Source organism: Nicotiana sylvestris, chromosome 5 (genome assembly GCF_000393655.2).
Source record: "Nicotiana sylvestris chromosome 5, ASM39365v2, whole genome shotgun sequence".
In the NCBI taxonomy this organism is placed as follows: domain Eukaryota; kingdom Viridiplantae; phylum Streptophyta; class Magnoliopsida; order Solanales; family Solanaceae; genus Nicotiana; species Nicotiana sylvestris.
Genome location: NC_091061.1, coordinates 80,477,661 through 80,499,361, shown reverse-complemented (window position 1 = coordinate 80,499,361; position 21,701 = coordinate 80,477,661). Strand labels below are relative to the sequence as shown.

The window sequence follows — 21,701 nt, the reverse complement described above, 5'->3', positions numbered from 1 at the left end:
CTCATGTCACGACCCCAAAACTGACCCGATCATGATGGCACCTATCGTGAAACTAGGCAAGCCAACTGATTTCCAAATAATCCATATTTCATTTAAAACTTAAGTAAACCATGTTTCCAACTGAAATTTGATAAAAGATATAAAGTAAAAGTTAAAATAAAGCGGAAAATACAAGCCCGACCTCGGGTATCACTAAGTCATGAGCAAAATACTACAACCGTTTGAAATAAAACAAGACTAACATAGTATGAGAATAGCCAACAAATACACTAAGAGGAAGATAAGAAAGGAGAAAGGCGGGACTGCGATCGCCAGACAACTACTTTTCTATCTCCAAGGAAAGTCTACAACTGAAATGATCAGCAACCACTACCGTGGCCCGAGATGCCTGGATTTGCACACAAAGTGCAAGGGGTAACGTGAGTACACCACCAACTTAGTAAGTAAAAAGTCCAAACTATGGACTGACAGGTAGTGGCGAACCAAACCTCAACAGGTAATACAATTAAACTGTGCAGAAAACGTAGACATGCTTGCAGTTCAAGTAAAACTCAACAGTAAATAAATACAATCTGAATAGTACAGAGTATAAAGCTCAGGAAATCTCTACGTACAAATGCACAGATAGAATGATAAATGTTCTATTTACCTCCTCTCATAAGTGCTCAACCACTCGGTACCACGGTACCGTATATGGATATCCGTCCCAGGGAAGATCCATCCCGGAATATATACACATCACTTACCGCAGTCATCCAGTACCGAGGAAGGCCATTCCAGCCCTATGGAGAAGATCCATCTCCAAGTATAAATACTTTGGACAAAATCCGTGTCCAGGGAAGATCCATCCCTCAATATCATTAGTTGCGCTCACTGGGGGTGTGTTACAGACTCCGAAAGGTCTCCTACAACCGAAGCGCTATCATAATCATCAACATAACCGCTGCGGCGTGCAGCCCGATCCCATAACTATCACTCACAATCAGGCTCTCGGCCTCACTCAGTCATCACTCTCCAGTCTCACACACACGGGTTCACAATGTCATGATACTAGCCCGAACAATGATATGATGTACCAAATAACAATAATCGAGATTGAGGCGTGATATAAAATGCATGAACAGGACTGAGTATGGAATATCAATGAAGCAAATGATATGACAGCAAGAAACGACCTCTCGGGTCTCAACCGTATCGGCGTGAAGCCTTAGCATGATAATTAGCATGATTTACAACTCATTAACTTAATTACATAATCACAACACAGGTATCAGCAAGAAAGAGTCACTAAGCGGTGTCGTGGAATGACCCAGTCCGCGATTCTCACGGTGCATGCCTACACACCCGTCACTTGGCATTTGCGTCACCTTAATAGTAATCATAGAACACATAGTTCGGGGTTTTGAACCCTCAGAACCAAGTTTGGAAGCGTTACTTAACTCAAGTCAAGCCAAACTCTAGCCCGCGACGCCCTTGCCTCTCGATTCAGCCTCCAAATGCTCTGAATCTAACCAAAATCAGTATATTATCATCAATATACGCTAAAGGAATGGAACTCATACGAAAATTATGGAATTAACTCAAAAATCCCAAATTGGCCAAACCCGACCCCCGCGCCCACATCTTGAAATTCGATAAAAATTACATCATTAGAATCCTTATCCTCCCACGAGTCTATACATACCAAGAACATCAAAATCGGACCTCAAATGGCCCCTCAAATCCCCAATGAAAACTCTCTAATTTCAAGCCCTAATCTCCCAATTTCTTCTCTAATTTCTCCATTAATTTCATGATTATACCATGGAATAATTGCCACAAACATAAGATACAAGGTCCAAGTAGCTTACCTTATTGAAAACACTTAAATTCCTCCTTGAAATTGAATTCTCCAAGCTCCAACTCGGCCAAAAATGGTGGATAAAAGACTGAAATTCGCGAAGTGAGGTTTATATAGCTTCTGCCCAACGATTTTCGCACCTGCGGTCCATTTCCCGCACCTGCGGGACCGCTTCTGCGCTCCAGCCAACCGCTTCTGCGGTTTTCACTTAATCTCCCTTAACCACATCTGCGACACCCTACCCGCACCTGCGGTCATGCAGGTGCGTTCCTTCTTCCGAACCTGCGACTCCTGCCCTTTTCACTTGTGGCCGCATTTGTGGCTGCTTACTCACTCCTGCGGACGTCGCACCTGTGGTTCTCACTCCGTATGTGCGGTTATGACAGCTGAAGAAAATTCTTTAGCACTTCCTCAAATCAAATCCTTGATCCACCAACCTCCTGAAATCAACCCGAGGCCCTCGGGACCTCAACCAAACACGCCAACAAGTCACATATCATCATTCAAACTTATTCCAATCTTCGGAATACTCAAATCAAAACCTCAAATCATCCTCGGATTCAAGCCTAAGGATTCTAAAACTTCTGAATTTTGCCATCGATCCAAAAACCTATCAAACCTCATCCGAATGACCTGCAATTTTGCATACACGTCACAAATGACACAATGGACCTACTATAATTTTTGGAATTCCATTCTAACCTCGATATCAAAATTTTCACTGCCAGCTAAAATTCTAATTTCACCAATTCAAGCCTAATTCTACCACGGACCTCCAAACCACATTTCAAACACGCTCCAAAGTCCAAAATCACCTAACGGAGCTATCCGAACCATCAGAATTCACATCCGAGACATTTTACACATAAGTCAACATCCGGTTGACTTTTCCAACTTAAGTTTACTCAAAAGAGACTAAGTGTCTCATACCTCTCCAAAACCACTCTGAACCCGAACCAACCAACCCGATACCACATAATACAGCTGAACAAGGCATAAAGGGGCAGAAATTGGGGAAACGAGGCTGAAATTCATTAAATGATCGGCCGGGTCGTTACAACTCAAACAGAGACGACCATGATACAACACAAGCAAGAACCCTGCTAGACTCTAAAATATCAAACCTCACAATTTGTTGGCCAAAGCCTGAACATCTATAGCTAACGGTCTCTCCACATCTGGAATAAATGCCAAACTCCCTATGCTCTTCGCCTTTCTACTCAAGGTATCTGCTACAACATTAGCCTTCTCCAAATGATAAAGAATGGTTATATCTTAATCCTTCAACAGGTCCAACCATCTCCGCTGCCTAATATTCAAATATTTATATTTAAACAAATGTTGGCGACTCTGTTGATTTGTATACACCTCACAAGACACGCCGTATAAGTAATATCTCTAATGCAAATCCTCTAGAGCGCGTGTACAATAGCTACTAACTCCAAATCATGCACCGCATATTTTTTCTCATATGGATTCAACTGGCGTGATGCGTAGGTAATCACCATACTGTCATGCATCAACACACACCCAATGCAAATCCTCGAAGCATCAAAATAAATCATATACGACCCTGATCCTAAAGGAAAACCAAAATTGAAGCCGTAGTCAAAGCAGTCTTGAGCTTCTGAAAGCTCTCTTCACATTCGTCCGACCACCTAAACGGAGAGCCCTTCTGAAGCTCATGATCTATTAAAAAGCCCTTTATGAAGCGATGACAATAACTTGCTAAACTCAAAAAGCTCCTGATCTCTATAGCGGTAGAAGATCTGGGCCAACTCTGCACTGCCTCAATATTCTTTGGATCCACCTTGATCCCCTTACTAGATACCATATGACCCAAAAATGCCACAGAGCCCAACCAATACTCACACTTGGAGAACTTAGTTGTTACGATCCGGAATCCCCACCTCGGAACCGTGATGGTGCCTAACATTTTACTTGCTAGGTAAGACAACGTTAAATATCGTTATTATCCATTTTTAACAAACTTCAGATACGATGACAATAAAGAAACTAAATTGTCTGAAACAAGTTAAATAAACTAATAAGTGATGAAATCCAAATACAAACCCCAGATCTAGTGTCACAAATACATGAGTGTCTAAGATACTACAAATAATGGTCTGAAATGAACATAACTGTCTAAATCAAATGAACAACTAAAGGAAAAAGAAGGGGACTCCAAGTCTGCGGACGCCGTGCAGCCATACCTCAAGTCTTCTCTGGATATCTGGGTCCGAGCAAGTCTATATGGTACGTCACTAGGACCAACTCCAGTATCTGCACAAGCAATGCAGAGTGTAGTATGAGTACAACCGACCTCATGTACTCTGTAAGTATCGAGTCTAACCTCGACGAAGTAGTGACGAGGCTAAGGCGGGTCACTTATATTAACCTGTACGCAATAATAGTAATAATAACAGAAAATATAGGAATAGAAGTAAAGCATATAACTCATATAAACGAAACTCAATTCAACCAGCAAAAAGTCCCGAATAATCAGTCATATAACTCATCTCAACAACCGAGGCCAATCCAACAGTCACAAACAAATATTACTTTTATCAATATGTTGCGGCGTGCAACCCGATCCCACAATATCAACTTTAAACTATCTGTTGCGGTGCGCAACCCGACCCCACAATGTAATCATCTGTCAATATCATAGTCCATCCTTATTCTAACATGTCAACTCATTGGCTTTCAATTTCTGTTGTGTCGTGCAACCCACTCCCCAAATAACGTCAATTAACAATAGTAACTCAATAACTAAGATTTACAAGAAATCATACATCAAGAGAACAAATGTACGAGCAATAGAGAGCAACATGATAATCAAAGAGACTCGAACTACTCAGATGTCTCAACTTTACCAACTCAACGGTATCTACTTTTAACAATGCATACAAGTGAAACTACTTCAATGAAGGTAACAATTAATACAAAACTTTAAGGCAATAAGGCATAAGACAATTTGGATATATGAGGGAAACAAATAGAGACAAGTAGTAAATAAGTATAGAATCAGGGAGGGGATAGACAATTTAATACAAGAAATGCTAAATGGCAAGTAATTATGGCATGGAAGTCAAATAAGCATGTAGCAATTAGGGCATGAAACAAGACATACTATGAAGCGATGAAGATAAGGAAAACATGTAATGTAACGGTTAAGTCATGGAATAAAGTAATTAACGAAATATGCGAAAGCATGGAAACAAGGAATTTGATGACGTATATACACTCGTCACCTCGCATATATGCCACTATACATGAAATTCACATAGCACATAGCTCAAGGGTTCCTAATTTCCGCAAATCAAGGTTAAACCCAACATTTACCTCACTCCGCAATCAACTCAAAGTTCAACCATGGCCTTGCCTTTCGAACAAGCCTCTAAACCAACCAAATACAGCAAATTATTAACCAAATAATTCGAAATAAGCCTTAAAAACTACCCACGAATGAAAGAGGTTCAATTTAGATCATTATTGAAAAAGTCAACAAAAGTCAACCCCGGGTCCGCTTGGTCAAAACTCGAGATTCGGACCAAAATCTGACTACCCATTCACCCCCGAGACCGGTTATGTAATTTATTTCAAAATTCGACCTCAATTCGAGGTCAAATTCCCAATTTTGCAAAATCCCTAATTCTACCAAAAATCCCTAATTTATACCATGAAAATCCTAGATTTGATGTTGAAAACTTATAAAATGTAATGGGTAATTTAAAAGAAGTAGATTAAAGTCATTTACTAATGTATTTAGGAAGAAAATCTCTTGAAAGAATCGCCTCTAAGGTGTTTAGGGTTGAGAGTTTGAAAGAAATGAGCTAATTCCCCTTTTCCCCTCTTTTACCCAGCTGCAGTTATCGCAATTGCGGCACATAGTTAGCAATTGCGATGATCGCAAAAGCGATCAACCCCCTGCAAATACAAAAAAGTCACCAAGCCTGTTATCATCGCAAATGTGAACTAAGATTGTCTGCAAATGCGAATAATACTTCGCAAAAGCGAAGCAGCACCAAATTAGTCTCTGGCCGCAATTGCGACCAAAACCTTCGCAATTGCGAAGATACAGAGTCCGCAAATGCAAAGAATTTCTCGCAAATGAGAACTTTTCCCAACCCATCTCATGCGCGCAAATGTGACTCATTGTTCGTAAAAGCGAGGCTCACATTTGCGAGCCAGACCTCGCAAAAGCGAGATCTGCAAGTAACACCTGAAGCAAAGAAGCGTCGGGTATTTCGCTAAGTCAAAAACCACTCTATAGCCTATCTGAAACTCATCTCAGCCCTGCGGGATCCAAACTAAACATACACACAAGTGTAATAACATCATACGAACGAACTCGCGCGATCAAAGTTAACCTACAGTAAAACTTAGGACTTCTTTATACCTTTAAACTTCTGGTTTTCAACAAATTACGTTAAATCAAGTTAGAGACTTCCAAATTCGATTCAGAGCATGCGTTCAAGTCCCAAATTATGATACGGACCCGCCCGGACCGTCAAAATACTGATCCGGATCCGTTTGCTCAAAATGTTGATTAAAGTCAACTCAAATGAGTTTTAAAGCACGATTGCACATTTTCATCAAATCTTTTCACAAAAACCCTTCCGAAAAAGACACGGATTGTGCACGCAAATCGAAAAAGGCTAAAACAGAGCTAATCGAGGCTTTAAAATACATATATGAAGACTAAAACTGAAAATGACCCATCGGGTCATCACATTAGCATATGACTTCCTTCTTCCCACACTCCTCAAATGTACTCTCACAATACATTGGAGTAAAACTTATTAGCGAAGTTGTAATACAAAAAAGATGATGTACTCTCACAATTCTATCCAAGAAAGTTAATAAAAAATAAGGAAAAAACGAAGGATTTTATTTGCAATCATTTCATTCTTTCTCTTTATAACTGATTTATTTCTTCTAAATTTTTTTATTCCAGCCAAAACTATGTTTCCCTCTGCTGAAGTCACCAAAGCTTATACCTAATATCAAATTGGCCAAATATGGGGAGGTTTGTTTATTTTTATTAGCATTGCAATTTAATTTGTAAAAGTTTTCGTTCCTTTGTATTACTAGTAATTTATTGTCTTCTTTCTTTCCTTTTTTTTTTTTTTTTTTTTAATTTCAACATTTTCTTCTTCTTTTTAGTGGTTTAATGACTGCAGTGATGACATAAGAAGTTGCTGTTCTCAAGCTTTAGCAAAATTGTACAAGAGTTATGGGTGGAAGGTAATTCGAATATAATATTGGGTGAAAATTATTTTCTTTTTTATTTTGCTACTAAGAAATGTCCTTAATAGAGTACACTCCCATTCCAATTCTTGCGACGTGAGGCTATCATGACCATGTTAACATCTTCTTTTTTCTAATTCTTCTTTAAAAGACTATAGAAGTTACCGTACCTGAGATAGAAGTTATGCGCTTGGCACATTATGTGACAATTGGATCTGAATGCAATACCTCAATTGCTCGTGAACTAGAAAAGCTGTAAGTTCTTTACTTAATTTGTCTCTTAACAATATATACACTTAGACATTAGGGGAATTTGAAACTACTTGATTTCCACTTTTAAGAATTATTACTCTTCTTTCAAGTTATACATAAATTTGTTTTGACACCGTGGATCTCTGAATATTGGCATAGGAATAAGGAAGAATTAGGATGGGATGCTAGGGTTGCACTTTCTGTGTATGGTTCCTTTAGTAGCCAGGAGTACTTGAACGCCCAGAGAATTAGGTAAGCCCAAATGGAGAATGCTTTTGTTTACTCTTTTTTACCATTGAAAACTTCATTTGCTGGTCTTGGCCACTCCATATGTGACGTATGGTTACTAGACATGACACATATGATTTGACTCTAACTTACATTTATCATGCAAATATTGAGTGTTTTGATGCTTTCATGCATGAGCAAGTTATATTGATTTGAAAAGAAATTTTATTTTTGTGGTAAAACTTCTCGTCGATAACCGCTTCTTTGTTTTACTAACAGATGACAAAGCTTAATAGATCTAGTTTAGTCTACCGCTCTTGATCCACTTCTATTCTGATAACACTTCCATAACTGCATAAATAAACTTCGTGTTCATGATCCAAAATCCGCCTAGTCGTGATGGCATCTAATCCAACCCGCTAGGTAGGCTAAATAACAGTTAATATATTTCTGAAATTAATATGAAATCAAAAAGTGAAATAATTGAATTTCAGTATAACCCAAGGAGTAGTAGTACAAGCCATGAGCCTCAAAGACTCAGATTTATAAAGCTAGTACGAAAATAATATAACACATGTTTGAAGTATACATAAACAATATTCAAGTCCTAAACTACCATGAACAAGAGATAGCTTGAATCTGGAACATTGGAACGTCTTCAATGGCAGGCTTCGTCTTACACAGCTATGCAGCTCTAAGATCTGCATGCAAGATGCAGACGTGTAGTATGAATATAACCGACCCCATGTACTCAGTAAGTATCTTGAGTAACCTCGGTGAAGTAGTGATGAGATTTTAAGTCAAAAGATACTCTCTCAATATTTTACCTGTGCAGATAATAAGCAGAAAGAGAATATGATAAAGAGACACAAATAATTACGTAATAAATGAAACAAAAACGCAAATGACAGAGGGCCCCAGATTATTTCATATGCTCAATTCACAGTGTTACACTGATCACGCCCAACTCTAGTCCTAAAAAGGATAAGCGGTCGCTGCAAATATAATCCGGTCTAAAAGTCCGGAGTCGAATCCCACAGAGAATTAAGGCTTAGCTATATCTGTTTAATATCACTAAAAAGACAAGTTTAAACAATTTTCTAAATTATAAAGATTGAGATTTATATTTCTAACTAATTAACTAGCAAATACTAGAAAGCAGTAAAATTATCAACTAACGAGACAAAGGGTTGGAGACTAAATTAAGGAGGTCTAGAGTTATGATTTCCCCAATTGTCGGAATCCTTCTAGCTATGTTCCCTACAATTTTGCCAATGTATTCTCTACTGATCGTGAGCACTTTAGGTGCCGTAATTCTCTCTCGAGCAACTACAACAATTTACTAGACATATTCTCTCGAACTACGCTAGTTGGCTTTATCTAACCGCTTATTATGGCCACGTCAAGGCTTTGTTATTTCTAAACCAACCTTAAACCCGATGTATTGATTTCTCACATACGTTAGGAGTGACGTTGTTCATCAACCACCTAAATATGTATCCTTTCTCAAGCAACACATAATAAATAGGCACCGTCAATCGATGACCATTCAATCAACAACAGTAAATACGTAGTTGAACAAGTAGAGAAATCCAACGGCTTAATTATATAAAAACATAACAAGAATTTATCCTACAAAAGGTTCTATCAAAACCCTAGATAACAAATTAGCTATTCATAATAGTATGTAAAACTACAATACTAAGAGTCATAACCAACAATGAAAAATAGGAAGAGGAAGGAAAAACTCGTAGAAGAATTCTCCGCCTTGCTCCTATTGTGTATCTGCCTCCTTAGGTCAAATCTGTGTCAAAAGTATGTCGGACCGCTATTGAGAGCCACCCAGCTCTGACTTGGCCCCGAATGCAACCAACTCTACTGAATTTTATAGCATATGAATACCCTCTCGATAAAGCACCTAGATTTTTACATGTATTTATACCAAATAGGGTCGGGCTCAGATGAAAATACCTTCTCCCGAACGAAATAGGACACCCACTCTGTAAAATTGGCACTACTGCGCCACATGGGGAAACGTGCCATGTGGGGCGGCAGTGGAAAAGCTAAGATTGCTGATTTTGACAGGCTGCAGAAAATTTCCACAGGCGCGCCGCACCGCGCGCCGCAGTATTGGGAATTCGCAAAAATGCAAAACACGAAATTTGTATCCTTTCAAATAGCTTTCCAACGATATATTGTGGAGCCTAAAAGAAGTTTTGAGCGAAAAGTTATGTGCATTTTACTAGACAATGCGTTGTATGCCCGCTCGATTTTCCGTTTCGTTCTTGACTATCATCCGTTGATCCCCGAACATGATCCCAGCTTGATTCCTTGGGTTTTTACTCAGACTTCAAAACTCCAAATTACTTGAATTCATTCAATAATATCTACATAGCTCGGAATCACTCCTACAAGGCATAAAATACACGATTAGTGCAAAACACTAGCGATTAAAGTTCAAACTCAATTAAAGTGCAATACATTAGAGTGTAATAAGCGACTAAAATATGTAATTATAGCCTATCATTATACACAGATATAGAACACAATCAAGAACAATCATAACATGTCGTCTCCGTTGCGGCGAGCAACTCGATCCACAAATATGTATACAAATACCGTTGCGACGTGCAACCGATCCCAAACAGCAATACCAATATTCGTTGCGGTACGCAACCCAATCCCACACAATAATACCAATATCCGTTGTGACACGACGTGCAACCTGATCCCACACAATAATTTTAATATCCGTTGCAGCATGCAACCCAATCCTACATAATAATATCTTCTCTGTTACGGCGTGCAACTCGATCCCATATATCAATATAGATTCATATGAAACTATTCCACAACAACAAGCAAGGGAAAGTTCATAATGTAACACCAAGAAAACTAATAAGCGGAATTCAACTAGGAATACAAACTCAAACATAGTAAGGTGAGCAACATAGCACCCAGAGCTAATCTCCCACATTTTAAAATCAAAGCTTCCACAAAACATAAACGCACAACCAATCAAAAAGTCACCCAATCTAGCTAAGCAAGAAAGTATAGAGCATGAAGTGAGAAAGGATGTACATCAAATAAAACAAGTATAAAATAGAGGTGTTAAAGAAGTGAATCATGTAACATGTGAAGATGCGTAGCAAATAAAGACATATAACATATGAAGGCAGGTAGTAAGTTACGACATATAATAGGTCAAGACAACTAATAAGCAAATCACGTAACAAATAGAGACAAATAACGTGTACAAGTAAATAACAGTAAAGGCGTGGATTCGAAGATAACATGTAGCAGAAGTAAATCAAGTAAAAGCGTATGAATAACAATAAAAACAAAGTAGAAGCATGGGTATAACATTATCAGGCCAAATATGAAACATAGAGGTAACTACATAAGGAACACGAAAGTGATAACCTAGCTACAAGATAGTAAATATTAAGAGAAACCAGAGTTGAGGGCATGTAAGTGTTTAATGAACAAGTAATCATAACAAGATTCCAACTCCCATTTCTCTCACATGGCAACAACCAACCGGCCAATCTTATTTCACACGGCACGGTAATACTCGTCGTGCCAATATCATATCAACCGCACGGAAATACCTATCATGCCAAACATAGCCCTATAGCCCAATCATCATCTTTTATTAGGAACAAGAATCTTAAGTAACATGACAATAACAGATTTAGATATAGGTTCGTAATACTACGATCAAGTTAAGTATGCAATACATCTTGAAACAAACCATTAACTCTTTTTTGAAGATGTCCTATATTCTAGCATGATTCCTAACATAGTTAATTGAGTTTATTAGTCATAGAAGTAAACGAAACATAAATTTGGGATTACCAAGTTCAACAAGGCACAAAAAAAACATATAGTTTTCCCCTTCCGAGCATAGAAACCCTAGCAGATGCATATACGCTCGTCACCTCATAAATGCATTACTCCCACATGTAGCAAATAATAACATTTAGTAAAAAAAAAATTCTCAACAAAGTTAGGCAAGACACTTACCTCAAGCATGCTAAATCGATACACTAGAAGCGATATTCCGGATGAATCAACCCCCAAACGGTTCGAAACTAGCCAAAAGCAATCCAAAATCATCAAATAATGCCTTAGGAATCAAACCCAAACGATAAAGGTTGAATCTTTAATCAAATATTCAAAATCAACCCAGGACCGCACCCCAAAATCTAACAAAACTCACAAATTCTGACAACACATTCGATTACGAGTCCAACCATACTAATTTCACTGAAATCTGACTCCGGATCGATGTCAAAACTCAATTATTCACTTTAGAAAAGTTTTGACAATCCCCCCCCCCCCCAAATTTTCTCTTTTACATTCATCAATTGAATGCCAAAATTAAAGGTAGAATTATGTAAAATAATCAAATCTGAGTAAAAAAAACTTGCCCCAATCCAAATGGTAAAAATTCTCTGCAATATCGGTCAAATCCGAGCTCCAAATCTCAATTTATGTTAGAATGAACTCAAAGTCTGAAAATAAACCTTTATATAGCTGCTTCAAGTGTACCCTTCGCGATCGGGGGACCCACTTCACAGTCGTGAAGCACTAAGAGGGACACTGCCAAAATACACGTTCGCAACACTTTTCCCACAAACATGACGACCACTGATGCCATACCTATGAGAACGGGTCGCCTGCCATGCGAATACGATTACCAAAAAATCCCCAGCTCCCTCGCTAAAATGCGATCGCGATCCACCTATGTGAATGCGAAGAACAAGTCTCTCCAACGCAACATACAATCTTCGCAAACGTGATTCCTCTCCTGCGAATGCGATAAACAAATGTCAACTGCTCCAAAATTCCTCTACTTGATCGCGGGCCTAGCTCCACGATCGCAATACTCTATTGAAACACCAGCAACTAACAACTTCCAAAACTCATAGGAATGGTTCGAAACCACCCCGGAACTCACCCGAGCCCCCTGAAACCCTTCTTGAACATGCCAACAAGTCCCAAAATACAATACACACCTACTAGGGGCTTTAAATCACACATAACAACATCAAAACCATGATTCACACCTCAAATCAAGCTTAATAAGCTATTTCAAATTTTCAAATTCCAAACTTGCGCCGAACATGCCTAAACAACTCGGGATTACCTCAATTTTTGCACACAAGTTTCAAATGACACAACTAATATATTCCAACAACAATCTGAACCCAATAACATCGAAGTCAAATTCCAGTCAAACCTATGAACCTTCCAAATCTTCAAATTGCCAACTTTCCCCAAATAGTGCCAAAAACTTCTAGAAATATCCAAATTCAAATTTGGACATACGCCCAAGTTCAAAATCACCATCCGGACCCAACAGAACCATAAAAACTCTGATCCGAGGTGAAATTCACTAAAATAAAATTTGGTCAATTCTTCCAACTTAAAGCTTCTAAAATGAGAATAATTCTTCCAAATTAATCTCGAGCTGCTCGAAAACCAAAACCGACGATAAATACAGGTCATATTACACCACATGAAGCTACTCATGACCTCAACCCACCGAACTGAATGTTAATACTCAACGATCGGTCGAGTCATTACACTTTGTCCTTAAAAATATATATTATTAGGTGCTCATGTTTTCATTACCTATAAAAACATACTTCCTCCGTATCAATTTGGATGAGACAATTTGACTGGGCATGGAGTTTAAGGAAAAAAAAGACTTTTGAAACTCGTGGTCTTAAAAGCTTAAGGGTAAAAGCTTTGTGGAATCATGACATTTGTGTGGTTATAAATGTTAGGATTGAAATAATCAGGTGTTGCGGAAGCTAGTAATGAAAACCTTGAACGACAATAAGTCAAACGACAGAAGAGAAATATATCAAAAGAGATACAAATATTTAATGTGGTTCAGTCAATTGACCTACGTCCATAACGGAGATGAGAAATCCACTATATAAAAGAGAGTACAAAATATCGAGAGAATAACCTCACGAAGAGGCAAACATAAGTGACACATTAACACTTGTCCCGAAAAGTTCTTCCCCTAAAAAGAATCTCAAACCTCTTATGGCTATATTGTAGATACTATTGAATGAGAAGAAAGGATCCTCAATTTATAGAAGTCCAAATCTTTTCCTCCAAGAAAAAGTACTAGCCAAATATTGAAGAATTCTAATTTCCTTCTAAGAAAAGAAAAATCCAATTGTGAAAACTATGTTGCCCTTTCCTTCAAGAAATAGGAAAATCAAATATGGTAAGAAAATGAGGACAAACACCTAATAATTCTCCCCCTTGGCCTGAATTTTCTTATAAAATAAACTTGATCCACCTTGTTCACATAATCTTTAACATGTCGCATCTTCAAATCTCCACCGCAAAGTTTGCCTCAACGTGAATAGTATTCTAGTCAAATTTCTCAGAAAAAAATCATGGTTATCGTCAAATAGTTTGTGACTAGAACTGAACCCACCAAGAAGAACCTGTCTTGAACCTCGCTCTGATACCACTTGTTAGGACTGAAAAAAATCAGGTGTCATGCGGAATCTAGTAACGCAAACCTTGAACGATGATACATCACACAACAAAAGAGAAATATTCCAAAAGAGACACAAACATTTAAAGTGGTTCGGTCAATTTGACCTACATCCACGAGAGAAAATGAGCAATCCACTATTTAATATAGAGTATAATGTATCGAGAGAACAACCTCACGAAAAGGAAAATACAAGTGGCACTATATACTTGTCATGAAAAGTTCCCCCCTAAACAAGACTCTGAAACCACATATAGCTACATTGTGGATGCTACTGAATGAGCAGGAAAGATTCTTAATTTATAGAAGTCAAAAATATTTTCCTCCAAGAATAAGAACTAGCCAAATATGGAAAAATTATATTTTTCTTTTCGTAAAAGAAAAAATCAGTTAAGGTAAATATGTTGTCCTTCAAGAAATAGAAAAAACAAATATGGTACGAAAATCAGGACAACCACCTAACAATGCTCCCATGTGGCTCTGATACCAGTTGTTGGGCTAAAACATCCCAAAAATACTCTTAACGTGGTGTGATATTGTTCGCTTTGGACCAAACTCGCATAGTTTTTTCCAAAAGGCATCACACCATTAAAATATTCCTACACCTTATATATAGGCTCCCAGTCTTTTTGGCTACCAATATGGGACTTTGTTTGCAGCTCTCGAAATAAATTTCATGTGGCCCATTGCCATGATCCACGGGTCAATTTCTGAGATTCACTGTGTGCCACCCACATTGTTAGAGTATACTGGCAACCGAAGCCCGCAACTAGCTTCTTTTTATGTGTGCTTCGTTAAACCGAGTTTTGCACCATCACTTTGCCATCGTCATACTTGTCCCCTTGAACCTGTACTCTGATACCGGTTGTTGGGACCGAAATAATTAGGTATCAAGCGGAAGCCAGTAAAGCAAAATCTTGAATCAAATAATAGAAGGAAAATATAGCAATAGAGACACAAATTTTTAACGTGATTCGGTCAATTGACCTACGTCCACGACGAAGATGGGCAATCCATAATATAAAAGAGAGTACAAAATATCGAGAGAACAACCTCACGAAGAGGCAAACACAAGTGACACACTAACACTTGTCCCGAAAAGTTCTCCCCCTAAATAAGACTCTCAAACACTTTATGACTACATTATGGATACTACTGAATGAGAAAGAAGGATCCTCAATTTATAAAAGTCCAAACCTTCTCCACCAAGAAAAAATACTAGCCAAATATGGAAGAATTATAATTTTCTTCTAAGAAATAAAAAACCTAATTATGAAAATTATGTTGTCCTTTCCTTCAAGGAATTGAAAAACCAAATATGATAAGAAAATCATGACAAACACCTAACAATAAAAACTTCTCATTAAGGGTAAAATGAGTAAAATAAAAAGTTTAAAGTTGAATTATTTCAAATTGTAGAAATGTGTCATTCTTTATGGAACGGATTAATAAAGAAAGTGTTTCATCTAAGTTGAAATAGAAGGAGTATACAATAACGTATTTACGTAGTTATTTGTCTTCGTTCACAACGTGGGTACCTCATCATCAAATAATAGGGCGAAGTTATGTGTTGTCAAGGGTGGTCAATTGAACACCTTTCGCCGAAAAATTATAGTTTATAGTGTAAGATTATTGATAAAAAATAAATTTTGAACACCCTTGCATAGTTCACTAACAAAAAGAAAAAATAAACTTTGAATATTCTTATTGAATATTTTAACTTCGCCGGTGATAGAAATTATACGTGTACAAATAGTTATTTTTGTTTCATTGTATCTATGCACATGTCAACATGACTTTCCCAACATGAGATATCATCCAAGCCTTAGAGAAATCAGGTGCTGTCTCATTTTTCTTTGCATACGTCCGTGCTGCTCCTTTTTTTTTTTAAACAAAAAATAGCTAAAACTAAGTGCCCAGTTCTGATAAGATCAAACGCTCATGTTTTAATATTTTGTTTTATCTCCAGAAATCGGCAGCTTCAGATTCACAAAAGAATATTTTCCAAGGCAGATGTCATCGTTACACCAACAACAGGGTATATATTTACTTTTTTGTCGCAAGAAAAGCCTTATTATCAACTAATTTAAAAGAAATAATGAGAAGCATATGTTATTTTCTCATGTAAGATAAATGAATATAATATAATAAGTGTAATTGTGGGGATGACGTTAGGTAATCTGGTGATGTAATTTTTTTTTGGTTTTTTTTTTGGTTTTTGTGATTGAGTATAAAGATTTGCTATGCATTGTGCCAAATACTTGTATAGGGTTACTGCTTACACCATACAGAAGGATGTTCGGGAGACCGGGGAACTCGACTACATAAATGGAGGTACCAAACTATCTCAAATTTCGTCACATCTTTGAACATTATATTCTGTTAATCATAATGCATCCTGTTAAGACAGTTACTATCTCTTAACAAAAAGATAAATTTTCATAGTTCAAAATAATGACTTTAATTTTTCCTTTTACTTATTTGGTAACTCTTATTGAAATCAGTTTCCCAATCAAAACCAAATAGAGACTTGCATTTCCTTAATCAAAACATGAAATAAACATTCGTTCTTTAAGATGACAAAGAAGTGATGCATTTGCTAGGGTTAATAATGGAAAGTTTCTTTTCCCCGCAAGTTTCCCAAATATATGTTTAAATTGTACACCATACCTCTTGAATTTTAAAACAATAAATTAACTAGATATTCAACAGGAGATGCATGCTTAATAAATAATTCAGTGTTTATCACTCACTACAATTATTATAATCACACACATTTTATCCATAAAAAAACCAATCTTGATGTAATATTTTTTTTACATTTACCATCAACCCCTTTAAATTTCTAGCCAATTACTATTGAGATACAAGGTATATTTATGTGCTTTGTGTTTTTGTATTTTTAGTGTATTCAATTAGCTGGTAATGTGTACAGTTAGTTAGTTAGTTAGTTAGGGCTTGTAGCATGTTTGGCCAAGCTGCAAAAATCAATTTATTTTGACAAGTGTTTTTTCTCAAAAGTATTTTTTCAAAAGTACTTTTGATGAGAAACAGTTTGTGTTTGGCTAATTAATTTGAAAAGCCCTTTTGAGCAGCAATTAGATGGTATTTGGCTAAGCTTATAAGCTGGTCAAACTGGCTTATAAGAACGTTTTGGCTTTTCTACGCATTCGGTACACATCCAAAGTGCTTATAAGCTAAGCGCTTATAAGTTAAAATCAGCCATAAGTTGGTCACCCCCAACTTATGACTTTTCAGCTTATAAGCACTTTTAGTTTGACCCAAATTTTTACTAGTTTATCCTTAATAACATTTTTTAATTTATATAATATTTTTCCCAAAATAGTTTTTAAAATTTTCTCTACATTCCATATTCGTTGTTTATCATTTTCTCTACAAAGAAACTTTTTAATTCATAATCTTTTGTAAAAAATTTGAGGGTATTTTAGTCCTTTTAACAAGAGAAAGACTTATCAACACCTTTCTATCAAATATATCAATTGCTTATTATCAGTTTCAGCAGGTCTATCCAAACACGTAAATGTTTATTTAAATAATCAGTTTCAGCACTTCAACCTTATCAACTATTTACAATGAGCTAATCCAAACGGGCTCTTAGTGTTTGGCAAAGCTTTCAAAAACTGCTTCTAATACCTTGTTTGGCCAAGCTTCTCCAAGCCAAAAGTACTTTTTCTTTTCAAAAAAAAAAATATTTCTTTCTAAAGTTGAAGTGTTTGACCAAGCTTTTAGAGGGGAAAAAAGTATTTTTGAGTAGAAGCAAAAGTTGTTTTGGAGAAACAAAATAAAGTAGCTTCTCTCCGAAAATACTTTTGAGAAAAATACACTTAGAAACGGTTTTTAAAAGCTTGGCCAAACACTAATTGCTGCTCATAAGTGCTTTTCAAATAAATTAGCTAAAGACTAATTTCTTCTCACCAAAAGTACTTTTGAAAAAAACACTTTTGAGAAAAAACACTTCTCAAAATAAGCTGATTTTTGCAGTTTGGCCAAACAGGCTATAAGTGCATTTTACTTAAAAGTACTTTTCAAAAAAGTATTTTTTTAAGAGAAGCTACTTTTTTCTACTTCTCCAAAACTGTTTTTGCTTCTTCTCAAAAGCATTTTTTTTTTCTTCCACAAGTTTGTACTTATACAGACCTCTTCCCCCCCCCCCCCCCTTCATGGACGTCTCTAGATTCTTCCATTGATGTTCAATCTGAGCTCCATCTCTTTCTCCATTCTCACATCTTAACAATTACTATATTCAATGGTAAGCACTGAATATATATAACCTCCTAGCAGGCAGCAATCTCGTAATAAACAATTGGTAGGAACTTACACATGTGCAATGGCAATTGATAGTTAGTAAGTTAAGTTGTATGTAACTGAAATTGTTAAACAATTGAAGCTCAAAAGCTGAAGATTTTCAAAAATTGGATAACAAGATTAAAACTTTCCACATCGCTAAAGCATTGCATTTTTTTATGTTCTTATTTATTGACTAACGTTTTAGAGTGGCCTTTAGTCATAATAGTTATCAGTTGTGCCCGTTATGATTATATGCCTTATTGTTTCAGCTGCACTAGTTCGATACCAGATAGCAGGAAACTTTCTGGGATTGCCTGCTGTTACTATACCAGTATGCTATCCAATTTCTACTACATCTATTTTTTTAGATTCAGATTGAGGACTACATTGAAAATTCCCAAATGGTAAAAACTTACCTGTATAAGTGGGCGTTTGGAGATAAGAATTGTAAAATTTCAAAAAAAAAAGTAATTTTTTTTTTCAAGTGAAAATGGTATTTGAAAATTAGAGTTGTGTTTGGACATGAATATAATTTTGGGTTGTTTTTTAAGTTATGTGAGTGATCTGAGTGAAAATTTTGAAAATTAACTTTTTGGAGTTTTTAAAATTTTTAAAAAATTCATCTTCAAGTGAAAATTGAAAATTTTATGACCAAACATTGATTTCGAAAAAGAATGAAAAAATTCCTATGTCCAAACGGTTGAGAAATTTTCATAAAGCACTATCCTTTAGCAGTAATTAGCCATCTATAAATACCATTTACTATATTATGGATTATAGATACCTTTTATGTGGTTATAAGATGTATTTGATGTATTTAAGCTATTGTATTCATGAATACAGTAGCGAAAATAGGCGTGAATCAAGGAAGTCCAGCTAATCAGTTGTTGTATTCGACTGTATTCACGGAGTGAAACATGAGATTGCAGCTGGACAAATTATTGTATTCGGTTGTATTCACGGCGTGAAATAGGGATTACACTGTTTTTAAAAAGGAAAGTGAATCAATTAACATAATATACTCCTAATATAACTCAACAAACTCAATTATAACACACAAATTTTGTATTTTCAGTTATAAAAAAGATTCTCAACCGAAAAATACCCTAAAAACATAGCAATCTTCCGAGAAATTATATAATACATTTGAATACATAAATTATATTAATTAAAAAAAATATATGAATACATTCATGGCATATAGCGAGATAGTGAATACAATGAAATACATAGAATACAACGGAATACATTGAAATACAATGAAAAAAAAGACAGTGAATACAACAAATACATGGAATACAACGAGATACATTGAAGTACAATGAAAAAAAAGACAATAAATACAATGGAATACATGAAAATACATTGAAATATATTAACAGAAAATCAAGTTGCTCAGCCACAAACTCCATCGTCTTTGTTCAAGAACAAACCCTAATTTTCGGTGAATCCGTCGTTCACCGGAAGCTGGTAGTGAAAACACGCCGCCTTGGTCCGGCGATGATGCTGGAGCCGAGGTCACTCCCTGAGCAGAAGCAACCGCCGATAAGACCGCCACAATGGCAAAAAACAACGTCAAAGCCTTCAATGCCATATCTCAGAAGAGGTAGAAATCACAGAAACTTATATCCTTCAATGACGAATTGATTGATAAAGACGAATTAACTTATATCCTTCAATGACGAATTGTGTAGCAATGGCGACAAGTTGCTGTTGTTGGATTCTTTCAAAAGATTTTTGTTCCCAACCTATGCCTTTCTCACAAGTCAAATAAATCTACTTCGGTTATTCTAGCTTTATAAAGAGAGGTCAAAGTCCAAAAATATATTGGCAATTGGTTTGTGAAAAGCAGCAGTAGGGATTTGGTGGAAGAATGGGGAGTCTAGTTCAAGAGTGTTCGCGCCGGAGAATAGCCCAAAATATGGGGGAAGACAATGGCATGTATCAAAGTAGAGAGAAAGAAAATAGTATAACTGAATAGCGTATTTAGTGGCTTAGGGGTAGGAGGTAATCAAAATTAAATATTTTGCTATAAATATTGAAAGGTATCTATAGAATATAATTTTTTTAAATGAAATTTATTTAAAATAAATAACGTGTTAACCTTTACTATAGGAGGTAAAAATTCCTTATACTAAACTAGTGCAAGACGGTGTCTTACATATACACATTTATCAGTTGACTATGGTTAAATGGTAGTATATATTTATTATTACTTTAATTTTAACTAGTAAAGTTAAATAAATTGGTTGTGTAAACACCCATATGGGTAAGTATTTACCATTGTCAAATCATCTGCCCCATCCTAACAACAGTTAAAAACTTCCCCACCCTTTGAAGATTAGTTGCAATACTGTCAAGATTTTTATTAAATGTACACTGATATATACATTCTTTAATCTTTTGGGGGTAGGTTGGTTATGATATGTCTGGTTTGCCAATTGGTCTTCAATTTATTGGGAAGCCATGGGATGAATCCTTACTGATTCATATAGCTTTTGGCATGCAAGTAAGTGAATGTTTGAATCCCTGATCATCTTTATCATATTTTACATTATTAAAATTGGATTTTGTACTAAGAAATAGCGTACGTTTCTTGGTTTTTCAGGCATTATGCATCTCTGAATACAAAAGGCCAGAGGTTTTCTTTGATTTATTGGGCAAGTAGTAGTTGAATTCCTTTAATCGTGGGGGCTGGATATCCTGGATTCATACACTAGTTTCATGTTATGTTTGGTTATATATAGGACTGGATGAGTATAGCACGTGCTCGCCTGCGTTCAGCATTGCAATTGGGGTGTCCACATGCATGTGCTTTTTATTTTATTTTATTGAATGAGCGTATTTAAAGTGTCGACGAATGAATATAATGCAACTTTTCACTTTTACATCACACGGTATCATATTCAACAAACTAGGTCATCTCTTAACTAAGGAGTTAACACTATTACTAAAATATAAAGCAAAGAATAGATAATGAATACCTGTAAATCAAAAGCCTATAACCTCTTCAATATGGTCTAATGCATTTGTTCTTCGTAGGAGTCATATACTCCCTATGTTTTAATTATACTAGTTTCTCGGCACGTGCCATGCACGTGTATTCCGAATCATGTATTTTACAAAATAATATTAATATTATTAAAAACAATTTGAGTAATATACATTAAAAAATAAAATATAAGTTTCTGTTATTGATAAATGTGGATCATCTGGCTTGCTTGTTGAGGTTAAGGTAATTGGATATCAGTTGAACCTATGAAGATGAGCAATCAAAATTTAATTAGATAC

General features: G+C 36.2%; 1 protein-coding gene across 1 annotated transcript in view; it reads left to right on the top strand.

Moving 5' to 3' along the window:
• Window positions 1–21,303, top strand: part of LOC104233950 (fatty acid amide hydrolase-like) — a 59,167-nt gene extending 37,864 nt beyond the window's left edge. The window contains exons 12-20 of the mRNA XM_070174495.1: window positions 6,801–6,872; window positions 7,010–7,090; window positions 7,245–7,348; window positions 7,505–7,597; window positions 16,072–16,140; window positions 16,372–16,436; window positions 18,680–18,741; window positions 20,824–20,919; window positions 21,019–21,303. Of these exons, the coding sequence (XP_070030596.1) occupies window positions 6,801–6,872; window positions 7,010–7,090; window positions 7,245–7,348; window positions 7,505–7,597; window positions 16,072–16,140; window positions 16,372–16,436; window positions 18,680–18,741; window positions 20,824–20,919; window positions 21,019–21,078 (702 nt within the window). The 3' untranslated portion in view covers window positions 21,079–21,303. The remainder of the gene's footprint in view (window positions 1–6,800; window positions 6,873–7,009; window positions 7,091–7,244; window positions 7,349–7,504; window positions 7,598–16,071; window positions 16,141–16,371; window positions 16,437–18,679; window positions 18,742–20,823; window positions 20,920–21,018) is intronic.
• The last annotated feature ends 398 nt before the right edge of the window (window positions 21,304–21,701 follow it).